Consider the following 13,430-nt stretch of genomic DNA (forward strand, 5'->3'; position numbering starts at 1 on the left):
GGTCTTTACATGGAAATACATGAACTGTTGTCAGAAAACTAAAAAGCGTTGACCCGGATCATAATTAAAGATAGTCTCGGTTTTCATTCATGAATCGAAACATTTTAAATAAACGTTTTAAAAACATATTGTAGTTTAATTACTTTGTTATATATAAACAATGGCAAAAAAATGACAAACAAATTTTATTTATACACTAATGCTTATTGTTTCTAATTTTATTTGCCATTAACTTTTACTCATTGTGTTATAGCTTAATTTTATTTAAGAAAGAGCTATTTTGATTCAAACGCCGTTTTAACAAACCTGAATGTAATTGTTCTCATTAAAGATATCTCCGTTATAGGTTTTATATAACTTTCTTAAAGATAATTTTATAATTATTAAAAATAATCTTTTACTATTAAAAATAATCTTTTAAGAACAAGTGAAGAAAAGAAAATAATGTAATTTTTTACAATCTATACTCTTACCTTTATCTCCCTTAGAAAAAGAAGGTCTTTCCTAAAGAGGTGTGTCGGTTAAATCACTCCCTAATATAAAACTTATCAAGTTCGTCAACATTTAAGTCAGTTTATTCATTGAAATTGGAATGGGTATGAATATATTTTATTATGAATGCATGTGAATGTATTATATAAATTAATAAATATAAATATCAAATAGAGCGAATAAGCTAAATATTTTTGTAACAGGGACTTTTCTCTCCGAATCGATTAAAGTTATTTAATCTAAACTAGTTTACTAAAAAAAAGACGAAGCATGAAAGCTGAAAAAAAAAGTTATTAGAAAACTTAATGTTTTCTTGTACTTTCAATTTTTTTTCTTTTAATAAAATAACATTTAACTATTTTTAAGTTCTATAAAGTGTTTTTGTGGATATGCAAATCTACTCTCAAGCCCAAGTATCAAGCATATATCTTAAATATTTATGAAATAAATAAAAGATTTTTTTGTGTACGCTAGTTAAGTTTTTTTTAATACAAAAGTTGCATAAATATCAGAGGTTGTATAACAAGCCACATAAGCAACCAACTTACAAAATTTGTTATATAACTTTTAAAATAATTATAAGCAAATTTTTATGCCTTTTTAATGAGTTCTTTATGTAATATATAGTACAATGAAAAAATGATTTAAATTTTAAAATGTTTTTAAATTTTAAATGCTTTTTTTATTAAACACAGTTAACACAATTTTGTTTTTTCTAAAATTTAGAGAATTTTTTTTTGACTAAACAGACTAAATCAATAGACCTTCTTTTAACTAGAAATACAAATGTCTTTATGTAATGGCATCAAACACTTTTGAATTAGAAAGATGCCAAATGAACAGTTAAAATTTAAGCTTGTTTATAAATTGACTCTTGGTTTATAAATTTCATGAAAGTATGAAAAATAATTATATAAAATGTGTACCCATTTGTAGCAAAAATTTTTATCAAAAGATGACTGTATTTTAGGTTTTAAGGAGTTATGTAACAAGTATTTTTTGAGTTTGAATAATAAGCAAAAAGTTTATTAAAAATTATAAAAAGTTCCTTAACACAATTTAAGTGTCCATATATTATGTCACATATGGCTTTTATGTTATATTAAAACTGCTTTTTTTTATTAGTGAATATAGTACTACATTGTAATTTTTCCAATAATGCAGTCTTGATTTATCACCTTGTTGTAGCTTACAAATCTACTAATACTTTTTTAAATAAGACTTTATTAAAGTGATAGATCATACTAATTAGCAGTTTTTACTCAACATTTGTTCAAAGAGTTGACCAAAGAGTGTTTGGCATCTTCTTGTAGATAAATAAAACAAAAAGGCTAAATAAAAATCTTATTTAATAATTTTATTATTAGATCATTTTTTAAGCTTTAGTTTATAACTAATAAAATATATTAAGTATGTTATGAAAGTAGTTTTATTAAAACATTTATTTATTAAAATTTAGTTTTTAAAACATAACTCAGAAAAGGTTTTAATTTTGGTTTAATGTAGTCAAAGTCAGAACCAGAGTTGGAATTAAAGACAGAGTTTGAATAGGCAATAGATTATACAAGTTATATGAAATAATTTAAAAATGATTCTCAACCCTTGACTAATGATCTTACAGATCCTACAAGAATCCTATATGATGAGTTGCTCAAGTCCCTGCAAACCTACAAGAATCTTTTTGAAGGATCTTGTAGGATTTTAAGGAATTCTTGTAGGATAAGGTAAGATCTACAAGAAAATTTTAAAAGATCTTGCAAGACTAACATAGGTTTTTTAAAGGATGCTGTAAGCAAATTTTTGATTGGTATAGGAACCATAATAATTAGTACTATTATAATTAATATCATAAATCTAATAACCAAACTAATAACATATGGAGTTATATTTTTATTTTGAATGGAAGGAAAATATGTCTATACATCTACGTTAATTACTAATAATAGGTAAGTTAAAATTTGAATTAACAATTTCTTATTAAAATAAAATTTCATTCTGTATAAAAGAAATTTTTCACATATTAAAAAAGATGTGAATTTATGATTATTAATAATGATGAATTTATATCTAAGATTTTAAGTTTACAAGTTGTAAACATTTTTCAACAAATGTTTAAGTTAAATATTTTAATACTAAACAAAAATCTCTCTAATCAATAAATTAACAAAATAACATCCTTAATCTTAAAAGCCTATCTAATATTTTAGGGTTTGGAGCTACCTCAAAAAATAATTTTTAAAAACAAAATTTTTTGAAACTTGGTATTTTATATAGAATAGTTTTATAATAGTATCACACAAATCATAGAGTTTTTGTTCCTGTTTTTTACATTTATTTTAATATAAGTTATTATTTTGAGAAAATAAAAAGGAGTTTATTTTCAAAAGTGAATGTTTTATTTTCAGATCATTTTTGTCATTTAATTGTGTGTGATCAGTTCTTTTCTTGGTTTCATTTTCTGAAAAATCTGCATTCAAATACTAGTTACAAGTTTTCTCATGAACACGCACGCATGCACACACACACACACACGCAAACACAATTAAACCATGAAAATTTACCAGTAAACAACAAAATAAAAGGCAAAGGTCAAAAATCTTTGGTATATTTTGTTAGAAATGTAAATTAAAAAAAGTTAGTCAAATGCCAAAAGTTTTTGTATTAAAATCGATAATTGAATTACAAAAATAATTTTTAAGTAAAGTTTATTAAATTAAAAATTTACTCAAAGAACTTTATTATCAAATTGACATTTAATAAAATGCTTATTTCTTGAGTAAAGAAACATTTCTTTATTCTTTATTTTGTTTTAGAGAATTGCATTTTTTTTAAATAAAACATTAAAAAAAATTTTAAAATTTTAAAAAATTATAATAAAAATGTCACTTATAGTTTAAAGATGTTTTTGTACTTAAAATATAATTTACTAAAAACTTATAATAATATAATGATTTTTTTATTCTTAGCAACCGTAACTGTAACAACCAAAAAGATTTACTCTGCCAGTGCACCAGCAGGTTATCACTTAGGTGGTGCTCATCAAGAAGTTGGACAAGCTAAAACTCCCTCACGTGCCATCCCATTTAATGGCGTATCATATAGTGATTTACAGAAACAATTACTAAAAAATAAAGTCCTTTTTGAAGACCCTGACTTTCCTGCCACAGATGATAGCTTATTTTTTTCAAAGAAGCCACCACGACCTTTTGTGTGGAAAAGACCTAATGTAACTTTTTTAAAATTGTTATTTGTTTATGCATTCACTTTATAATAAGTAATGTTCTATTTGTTGTTGGTTTAATTAATATAGTTTATATACTCCATTATCTACATTATAATCTACATTACTAATCTACATTAAAAAGGATTTAAAAATTAAAAATAAAGGGTTTTAAACTTAAAAAAAAAATGGATTTAAAAATTTCAAAATTGCAAAAAAGGATTTTCAATCGATTGAAAATCCTTTTTAATCAATTGAGAAGGTTTTTCAAAAATCCTAATGACAAGTTATCCAAAAACAAGTTATATAAGCTATTATAATTTATGAAGTTATGAACTTTATAGTACAAATCGACTTGTAGTATAAAGTACAAACCATCCCCTTTAAATTCCAAAATAAATTTCTTTTCCAATCAACCATAGGGATCGTTTATAAATTACATAATGCTAAATTTTTTTGCTAAATTTGTTTAAAAGTAGGGAATCTTAATCTTTTTTATGTTTTTCTTTAAACCTAATCTACCATATTTATTTAATTTAAGGCTATGCAAGGGAAAACTTTAGATCTTTTTGTTTTGTTTATTAGTGAAATTAGGCATTGTGTAATTTATGGACAATAACATAGAACAAATCAGACCAAAATAGTAATAATCTATGAATGAAAAATGCTTGTTAAACAGTATATTGGCTAATTGACAGTGAAAGGAAAAAAATCTTATGCTAACAAACCACCTTTTAAACGCACAAAATGCTAAAAAGAGTCTATACAGTCAAAATGAATTTGGGATCTAAAAGAAAAAAATGTTTTGAATTAAACTATTATATATTCAGTTCCAGCCTATAAAATATTTTCAAAAGTTGTATTTAGATCATAAAAAGTTTTTAATATTCATAAAATTCTAGTTATAATAGTCTTCTGTAAATTTTGGTCAATAACAGATGCTACTTTGATTAGTCTTCATGACTATTTGTGGCTGTTCCTATGCTAAGCCAACAATATCTTCGGATATATAGAAAAATATATCATGAAAATTAAAATAAATAAATTGAAAGAAAATAAAACAATTTTTTTTGATAGTTTAAATTTTTAATGATTTAGATAAACTTTTATATTTAAAAATGATAAAAATAAAAATAGGAAGAAAAACGCAAAACAAAATAATATTTATAAAATAATCATTCGTTTTAATTAAAAAAGCGATCTAAATATATACTAAAATAGACTTAACAAAACTTTGTCAAATACAAAGTTTTGTTAACTCTATTTTATTTTTAGCACTCTTTTTAACAATTTTTCTAGAGTAGTTACAATGTTTTATTATGTAAATATCAAAAAACAACTGTAGTTGACAATTGTTTTTCTGATGTATATATGATATGATATAAAACATTATAGTGTAACTAACAAAAGTTTTATTAAAATAGTTCTCATAATCATTTTATTTTCTCCACTAGGTTTTTTATCTAAATATTTTTAAAAAGCCTGCAGAGTTGCTGATTATCTGCTTGTGCATTCATTTACTACTGCCAAAGCTTATATATATACATATATATATAAGATCGTTTATATATATACTTATATATATACGACCTTACTACTGACCTTAAAATGTTTGAGGTCGGCAAAAAATTGCCGACCTCGTTTGTAGGTTTTATGGTAACCCCTTTGTGTCAAATTTTTTTGCCAACCTAATGCCGACCTCTAACAAATTGAGGTCGGCAATTTAATGTCGATCTAATTTTTCCTAATTCTGAGGGTTGTATATACATATATATGGGTTGTATATATATATTTATATATATATATATATATTTATATATATTTATATATATATATATATATATATATATATATATATATTGTAAATAAATAATTTATAAAATATTAAATAATTTTTTAACTTAACAGGAGATTGTAAATGATCCAAAAATGTTTGTTGGAGGAGCTAGTCGATTTGATATCACACAAGGTATGCTTGGCGATTGTTGGCTGCTTGCTGCAGTTGCTGCATTATGCCAATATGAAGGTCTCCTTTATCAAGTAGTTCCCCCTGACCAAGATTTTAAAACAAACTACTGTGGTCTTATTAGATTTCGTTTCTGGCAGTATGGTGATTGGAATGAAATAGTTATTGATGATCGTTTGCCGACCTACAACAATAAACTAGTTTTTTTACATTCTGCCCAAAATAACGAATTTTGGTCTGCACTTTTGGAAAAAGCTTATGCCAAGTAAAAATAATAATAAAAATGGTTATTTTTGTTAAATAAATTGAATAAGAGTGTTATATAATTTTTAATTTTTTAGTTTGTAAAAATATCTTTTATTGTAACAAATTTATTTTAATATTAGGTTATGTGGAAGTTATGAGGCATTAAAGGGTGGCCAGACAAGTGAAGCCATGGAAGACTTCACAGGTGGTGTGACTGAAAGCTTTAATACACAGAAAGCACCTAAAAGGTTTTTTAAGTTGCTTCAAAAAGCTCAAGAACGCCAATCACTTATGTGTTGTTCCATTGAAGCTGCACCAAATGAAGTTGAATCAAAACTTGATAATGGGCTTATTAAAGGACATGCTTATACCATCACTGATATAAAAAAGGTATTTTGTTAGTAGTTATTTTTTACAATACTAAAAAAATAAAATTTTTGAATTAGGTATAGGGTGAGGGTTCATGATTTCAATAGGCAATAAATTTTATATACTAAGTTTTTTACTAAGTATATAATAAAAAAATTGTTTAATATGTACATACAGATATATATATATATATATATATATATATATATATATATATATATATATATATATATATATATATATATATATATATATATATATATATATATATATATATATATATATATATATATATATATATATATATATATATATATATATGTATATATATCAGGCCTTGTTTTAAAGCATTAAGTGTAGAGCAATTTATGTACACCTTTAGCGATTTTTAAGCAGTAAGCAATTTCGGTTAAGCGACTTTTTATCATTTTTTAATTTTTAAATTATAAGCGGTAAGATTAAAGAAGCAATTAATTTAAAAAAATTCAAGTTAGCTTTTGAATGACGTTTATGTTAGAATATTGTTAAAAAGTTTAAATGACAATTCTGTTTGATAAAAGCGCTATTTAAATAATAAAATTGTTTTTATTTTTATTAGAGTTTTTAAAAAAAATTCAAGCAAAGTTAAAAGTTTATTTTTATTTTATTTTAATGATTGATTTTTTAAGCTTGAAGCAAAGATCGAAGGTTAAAATTATAATTTAAATTCTGATAAAAAATATATGATTTAATTTAAAGCTAATTTAATAAAAATATATAATTTTATTCTGATAAAAAAAATATATAATTTAAATTTTGATTTTATAAATTCGTGGATTCAGGCTGGCATGGAATTTTTTGTTCCCTCTCGACAATTCCAGGTCAAGCCTCACTCTCCTCCATGGTTTTCCTCACACTGTGCTGCTGCGATTGCCAATCGAAACCGTTACTTCCATATTAATCAGCAAAACAATTCTCCAGAAAACAGACGTCTGTTTATTACTGCCAGAAACAATTGTAAAAAGGTTTTGTCTAACGCCAAAACCCGCTATTCTCAGGTCATGAAATCTTGTGTCTCATCTCAAAAATTAGGCTCTCGTGACTTCTGGAGAACCTTTAATAATATCAATAATAAGGGCAAATCTTTAATTCCACTTCTCTTGTATGGTTCAGACTTTTTCACCTCACTAAAGACAAAGCTGAATTATTTGCTAAAAACTTTTCATCAATATCATCTCTTGATTCCACTAGTTGCGTTCTACCTGATATTGCCAACAAACAGGTTGATCCATTGCTTGACATTCATATCACTCCAGCTTCTGTATCTAAAGTGATTTCCTGTCTAGATACTTCTACAGCTTGTGGCCCGGACAACATACCTGTTATTGTCTTGCAGAAGTGTTCTCCAGAGCTGTCGTCTATACTCTTAAAACTATTCAACAAGTGCTTATCAGAGTCTTGTTTTCCAGCCTGCTGGAAAGCGGCATCTGTTATCCCTATCTTCAAAAATTCTGGAGAGCGATTTGATTCGTCTAACTACCGTTCTATTAGTCTTCTTTCTATCATAAGCAAGGTTTTTGAATCTTTAATTAACAAACATTTAATTTCTCATCTTGAATCTAATAACTTATTTTCTGACCATCAATATGGATCTCAATCTTCTCGTTCTACAGCTGATTTGCTAACAGTAATAACTGATAGGTTTTATCGTGCATTAGATAAAGGTGGAGAGGTTAAGGCCATCGCTCTTGACATTTCAAAAGCTTTTGATAAAGGTTGGCATGCTGGTCTTCTTCATAAGCTTTCTTTTTATGGTGTATCCGACAACATCTTTAAGATTATTGAATCCTTCCTTTCCAATCGTAGTATAAAAGTTGTCCTCGATGGACAGCACTCTTCTTTTTATTCTGTAACTTCAGGGGTTCCTCAAGGTTCTATCCTTGGCCCTATACTCTTTTTAATTTACATTAACGATCTTTCAGATATTCTCACATCTAAGGTGGCATTGTTTGCTGATGATACTACCATTTATTCTTGTCGTGATAAGAAATTAACACCCTCTGATTGCTTGGCATTTGAGCTTGAAAAGGATCTCACTTCTGCTACAGCATGGGGCTCACAGTGCCTGGTGAACTTTAATTCAGATAAAACTCAATTTTTTTCAGCCAATCGTCACTGCAATAATTTAGATCTTCCTATATTTATGAACAGTGATGTACTCGATGAATCATCCACTCTTCATCTTCTAGGTTAACTCTTACTTCCAATCTTTCTTGGAAAACATATATTAAATCAGTTGCAAAATTAGCATCTGCTAAGGTTGCATCTCTTTATCAAGCTCGTCACTTTCTTACTTTGGATTCTATTCTCTATCTCTATAAATCTCAAATCCGGCCTTGTATGGAATACTGTTGCCATATCTTGGGCGGTAGTTCTAATGATGCCCTCTCTCTTTTATACAAGGTGCAAAAACGCATTGTAAACATAGTTGGACCTGCTCTAGCAGCCAACCTCCAACCATTATCACATCGTCGTAATGTTGCTTCTCTTTCTCTTTTATACAAATACTATAATGGGCACTGCTCTAAAGAGCTAGCGTCTCTTGTGCCATCTCCTAAAATTCATTCTCGTGTTACTCGTCATTCAATCAAGTGTCATCCTTTTTCTGTAACTGTTCCTAAGTGCTCCAAAAGTGCTTATTCAACTAGTTTTTTTCCTCGAACATCAGCTCTTTGGAATTCGCTTCCTTCATCTTGCTTTCCTGATTCATATAATTTGCAATCCTTTAAGTCGTTTGTCAATCGTTATCTTGCTCTAAAATCTTCATTATTTTCCTTTCAGCAACTTCCAACTTTAATTAGTGACTGCTTGCAGCCTTGTTGGAAGCGAAGATGTTTAAGTAATATATATATATATATATATATATATATATATATATATATATATATATATATATATATATTTTATATATATATATATATATATATATATATATATATATATATATATATATATAATTTTGATTTAAAATATACATTTAAGTTTATTAAAATTAAAGTTAATGCTTGGGTTAAGCTCAACTGTCAAATCTATTAAAAAATATTATTAAAAAGTATTACTAAATATTGTTAAATTTTTAAATTTTATTTGTTCTTTAAAAAAATCAGCTTATTTTTATGGAAATTGTTTTTTCGATTTTTCTTCCTAAACATTTTTTATTTTTTTTCAATTTTAAATAAATGGCTGCATTAAAAGTTTTCACAAAACGTAAAGTTTAACTTTTTTTTCTTTCTTTTTTCTAACGCAAGTTAAATTACAACGATTATTTTTTAGTAAACAATATATTCAGCGATGTAATTTTAATGATAAAATAATAAACTAATAAACTTGAAATAAATAAAGGAAATGAATTAACGTAATTTTTTATATTTGTTACTTACTAATTTTTTTTTTAAATAAAAAATCATTTGCAGTTGCAAAGCCGCAATTAGAAATTTAAGAAATAATCATTTTAAAAGCTCAAAAATTAAACATATTCATTTATGCTAATGTCGAGAAAAGAAAGAAATTTGTTAATATCAAACATCTTTAAAAATGCAATATTAAATATAATTATTTAATATTAAAAAAATAAATAAAAGGAAATTAACTTTCCTCTATAGGAATAATAAAAAAGCCCTTAAATAACGTTTAACTCGTTTTGTGGTATTATATTATTGCAGTAATTTAAAAAAATGTTTTTTAAAAAATAAAAAAATAGAGAGAATTTTTATGATGTTCAAATATCGCGTTAAGCTAATGCATTAAGCATTTTTTATTTAAAAACAAGGCTTGATGATCTGTGTGCAACAAAACTGTTTACATGATTTTTTAATATTCTTCACTAAGAATATCTAGGCACTCAGCATACTAAGTTTCCATCCTTTTGTAAAATTTATTACTCTTTTTAAAATTAAACTTTTTGTTTTTTAAGTTTTATTTAAAATGTTGACAAAAAGTGCTAATTATTCAATTTCTTTATCTTACATTTTATTATTAAATTATAATTTTTGTTATAAAGTTTTTTTTTTAATTTTGTATAGTAAAATATATGTAGGTATTTGTAAATATATTTAATTTTAGATATAAATTCTAAATCTGGAAAAAGATTTTTTTTTAATTTATCTTTTTTTCGCTATAAAAACTAATGAATATTTTAACTGGTTTTATAAAAAGTATTGAATATTTTAACTGATTTTAATTTATAAGGATCTACAAAAAAAAAAAAAAAAAAAATTCAATAGTTCTTTATATTTTACAAAAAAAGATGTTTTTTTTTTAAGTAAATATTTTAAATAATTTTTTTTATTTTTTTATTTTGATTATATTTTAGTTTTGTGAAAAAGTTAGATTAAAAAGTCAAAACTTTAAACACACAAATTGTTAATTAATGCAATTTCTGTCAATGTATTGCATTTTGAAGGATGTTTAAGCAAGGAAGAGACCTCAAGGGGTATATTTGAAAACTTTATGAAAGCTTTTCATGAAAATTATTATAAAATTTTGAGGCCAAGACTCTGAATCTGCCAAAAAAATTAAACATGAAAAAACAAGTTAATAGAAGAAACAAGTGTAAATGAAATATGAAGGAAATAGTGTGTAATTTAGAGTCATGTTTTTAGACAGCACGATTTTGTACCTACATTTAAAATAAGTTTTTTGGATACTTTTAAAACTTTGGTACTTTTTGTAAGCATAGTGTACTTTTTTTAAGCTTACTGTACTTTTTCAACACAATTTTCTTTTTTTTTTGTAGTTTTAGTTTTACAAGACTTAAATTTTACTTATCATAAGTACTATGTAAGTATACTATTTAAAAAAATACTTTTATGTTTTGAACATTTGGTGTAGTTTTACATCATGTAATTTTATGCAAAGTGAAATTTTTAACTATTAAAAAAAAAGTTTGTTAATTTGCCAGAATATTTCAATGTAATTAGTTAAAAATAGGATGTTTATATTCTAACATGAGTAATTTAATAAAAAATCTATTCTTAAATATCGAATATATATATATATATATATATATATATATATATATATGTATATATATATATATATATCTTTTAAAATCATATTCTTGTTATACGATATATTAATAATTGTTAAATTTGATTAAAACGGCTGCGTATAAACATTTTGTTTTAAATATATTTCGATGTAAGTATATATTTATTATATATATATATATATATATATATATATATATATATATATATATATATATAATATATATATATATATATATATATACAATATATATACAATATATATACTATATTGAATATATAATGTATACTATACAACTATTTTACAACAAAATTAATGTATACTGTCCAACTTTATTTTACAACAAAATTAATGTATACTGTCCAACTTTATTTTACAACAAAATTAATGTATACTGTCCAACTTTATTTTACAACAAAATTAATGTATTCTGTCCAACTTTATTTTACAACAAAGTTAATGTATACTGTCCAACTTTATTTTACAACAAAGTTAATGTATACTGTCCAACTTTATTTTACAACAAAATTAATGTATACTGTCCAACTTTACAAATAAAAGCTAACATTGTTTAAAATTTTTATTTAAGCTTCATGAACATAAACTAATCCGTGTTCGTAATCCATGGGGAAATGATAGAGAGTGGACTGGTGCATGGTCTGACAAGTATGCTTTTATTTATTTTTAGAAATCATTTTTTATGTAATTTAAAAAAGTTAATAAAAGAGTATTCTCTATATTTTTTTAGATCAAATGAATGGCATCATGTATCACAAGCTGATAAGGAAAGTCTTGGCATAACTTATGACGATGATGGTGAATTTTGGTAAGATTTAAATGTTTGTATTTGTTTAAAAATAATAAATTGCAATTGCATATACGTATATATGGATGGTTAAGCACAAAACCAGCCTATACAACAAAGTTAAAAAAAATTAGTTTATATTAAAAAATGATTTATGTAGTGTTTCTTTGCAAACACCAAAATACTATAATTAAACTTTTTATGTGCACTGAACTGCAATTACATTTAATTTTTTCGGTTTAGTGGCTTTTGTTAAAGACTTTTAAACTTTGCGTCAAATTATCTAGTTTCAACATATTCGTTGTATAGGCTGATTTGGCGCTAAGTCATCCATATGTGATATTTGTATATGCAACTGTATAATTATACAATTGTATATACATATGCAATTGTGTTTATATACAATAATAGTTATATAATATATAATAATTATATAATTGTGTATATATATACTTCTTAAAATTTGTCTGAATTTAGTTGTTAATTCCGAAGAGTCTACAAAACCTATTAATACCTTAGATCTATTCTTCAGTAGTAAACATGTAGTTGTTGCATATATATACTACCACTGTGTATTAAAGTTGGCCCCTTGTATACTATATTTTTATTTTTAAGATAATTTTTGCCTTTATTTTTAAAACAGTTTGTCAAAGCATAGCCATAAATACATATTTTAGCTATTAAAAAAGTGTTCATGTTAGTGTTTTTTTAGAACCCAGTCTTTTTTGGAAACTAAGACACAATAATATTTATCTATTAACATTTATTTATTTTTTTGCAAATGCCTGGTGCTATTTATGTTTGGCTTTTAAATATCATCTGAACATATCAGAGCTTTTTTGCTTTTTTTAACAAAAGTTGTGAACTCATCTGCAAAACACATTTTTTAACCCATCTGAAGAAAACATTTTTCAACTCATCTGCAGAACGCATTTGCTTAACAATTAGTGTTGCATTGTTATGTAACATTTGAGTACTTTCTCCAACATTTTTTCTTCCACTGCTTGCAATTAAAGTTGATTAAAGCATTTTAATTTTCATTAAGAAGAGCATTGACATCATTGAGAAACTTATTGTTTTCGAAAAAATATCTGATTCTATATCTTATATGAGACAATCGATAGGCTATTCATCTGCTAAGTTGATTATTCTTCACATTTTTATTTACTTATTGGTTGTCTGAACTACCAATAAGTAAATAAAAATGTGAAGAATAGGCTGTTATTATGACTATGATAAAGGTTTACAAACTTTAATAAAAGTTAAACATTTTAAAACTTGTAAATCATAGTTGAGAAGCATTT

General features: G+C 24.8%; 1 protein-coding gene across 1 annotated transcript in view; it reads left to right on the plus strand.

Annotated features, from left to right (window-relative positions):
• Positions 1-205: 205 nt before the first annotated feature.
• The window catches only part of LOC100206735 (calpain-9), a 27,016-nt gene continuing 13,791 nt past the window's right edge, over positions 206-13,430 (plus strand). The window contains exons 1-7 of the mRNA XM_065804592.1: positions 206-346; positions 489-596; positions 3,459-3,718; positions 5,621-5,943; positions 6,065-6,314; positions 11,911-11,987; positions 12,070-12,147. Coding sequence (XP_065660664.1) covers positions 593-596; positions 3,459-3,718; positions 5,621-5,943; positions 6,065-6,314; positions 11,911-11,987; positions 12,070-12,147 — 992 coding nt within the window. The 5' untranslated portion in view covers positions 206-346; positions 489-592. The remainder of the gene's footprint in view (positions 347-488; positions 597-3,458; positions 3,719-5,620; positions 5,944-6,064; positions 6,315-11,910; positions 11,988-12,069; positions 12,148-13,430) is intronic.

Source organism: Hydra vulgaris, chromosome 09 (genome assembly GCF_038396675.1).
Source record: "Hydra vulgaris chromosome 09, alternate assembly HydraT2T_AEP".
NCBI classification, from domain to species: domain Eukaryota; kingdom Metazoa; phylum Cnidaria; class Hydrozoa; order Anthoathecata; family Hydridae; genus Hydra; species Hydra vulgaris.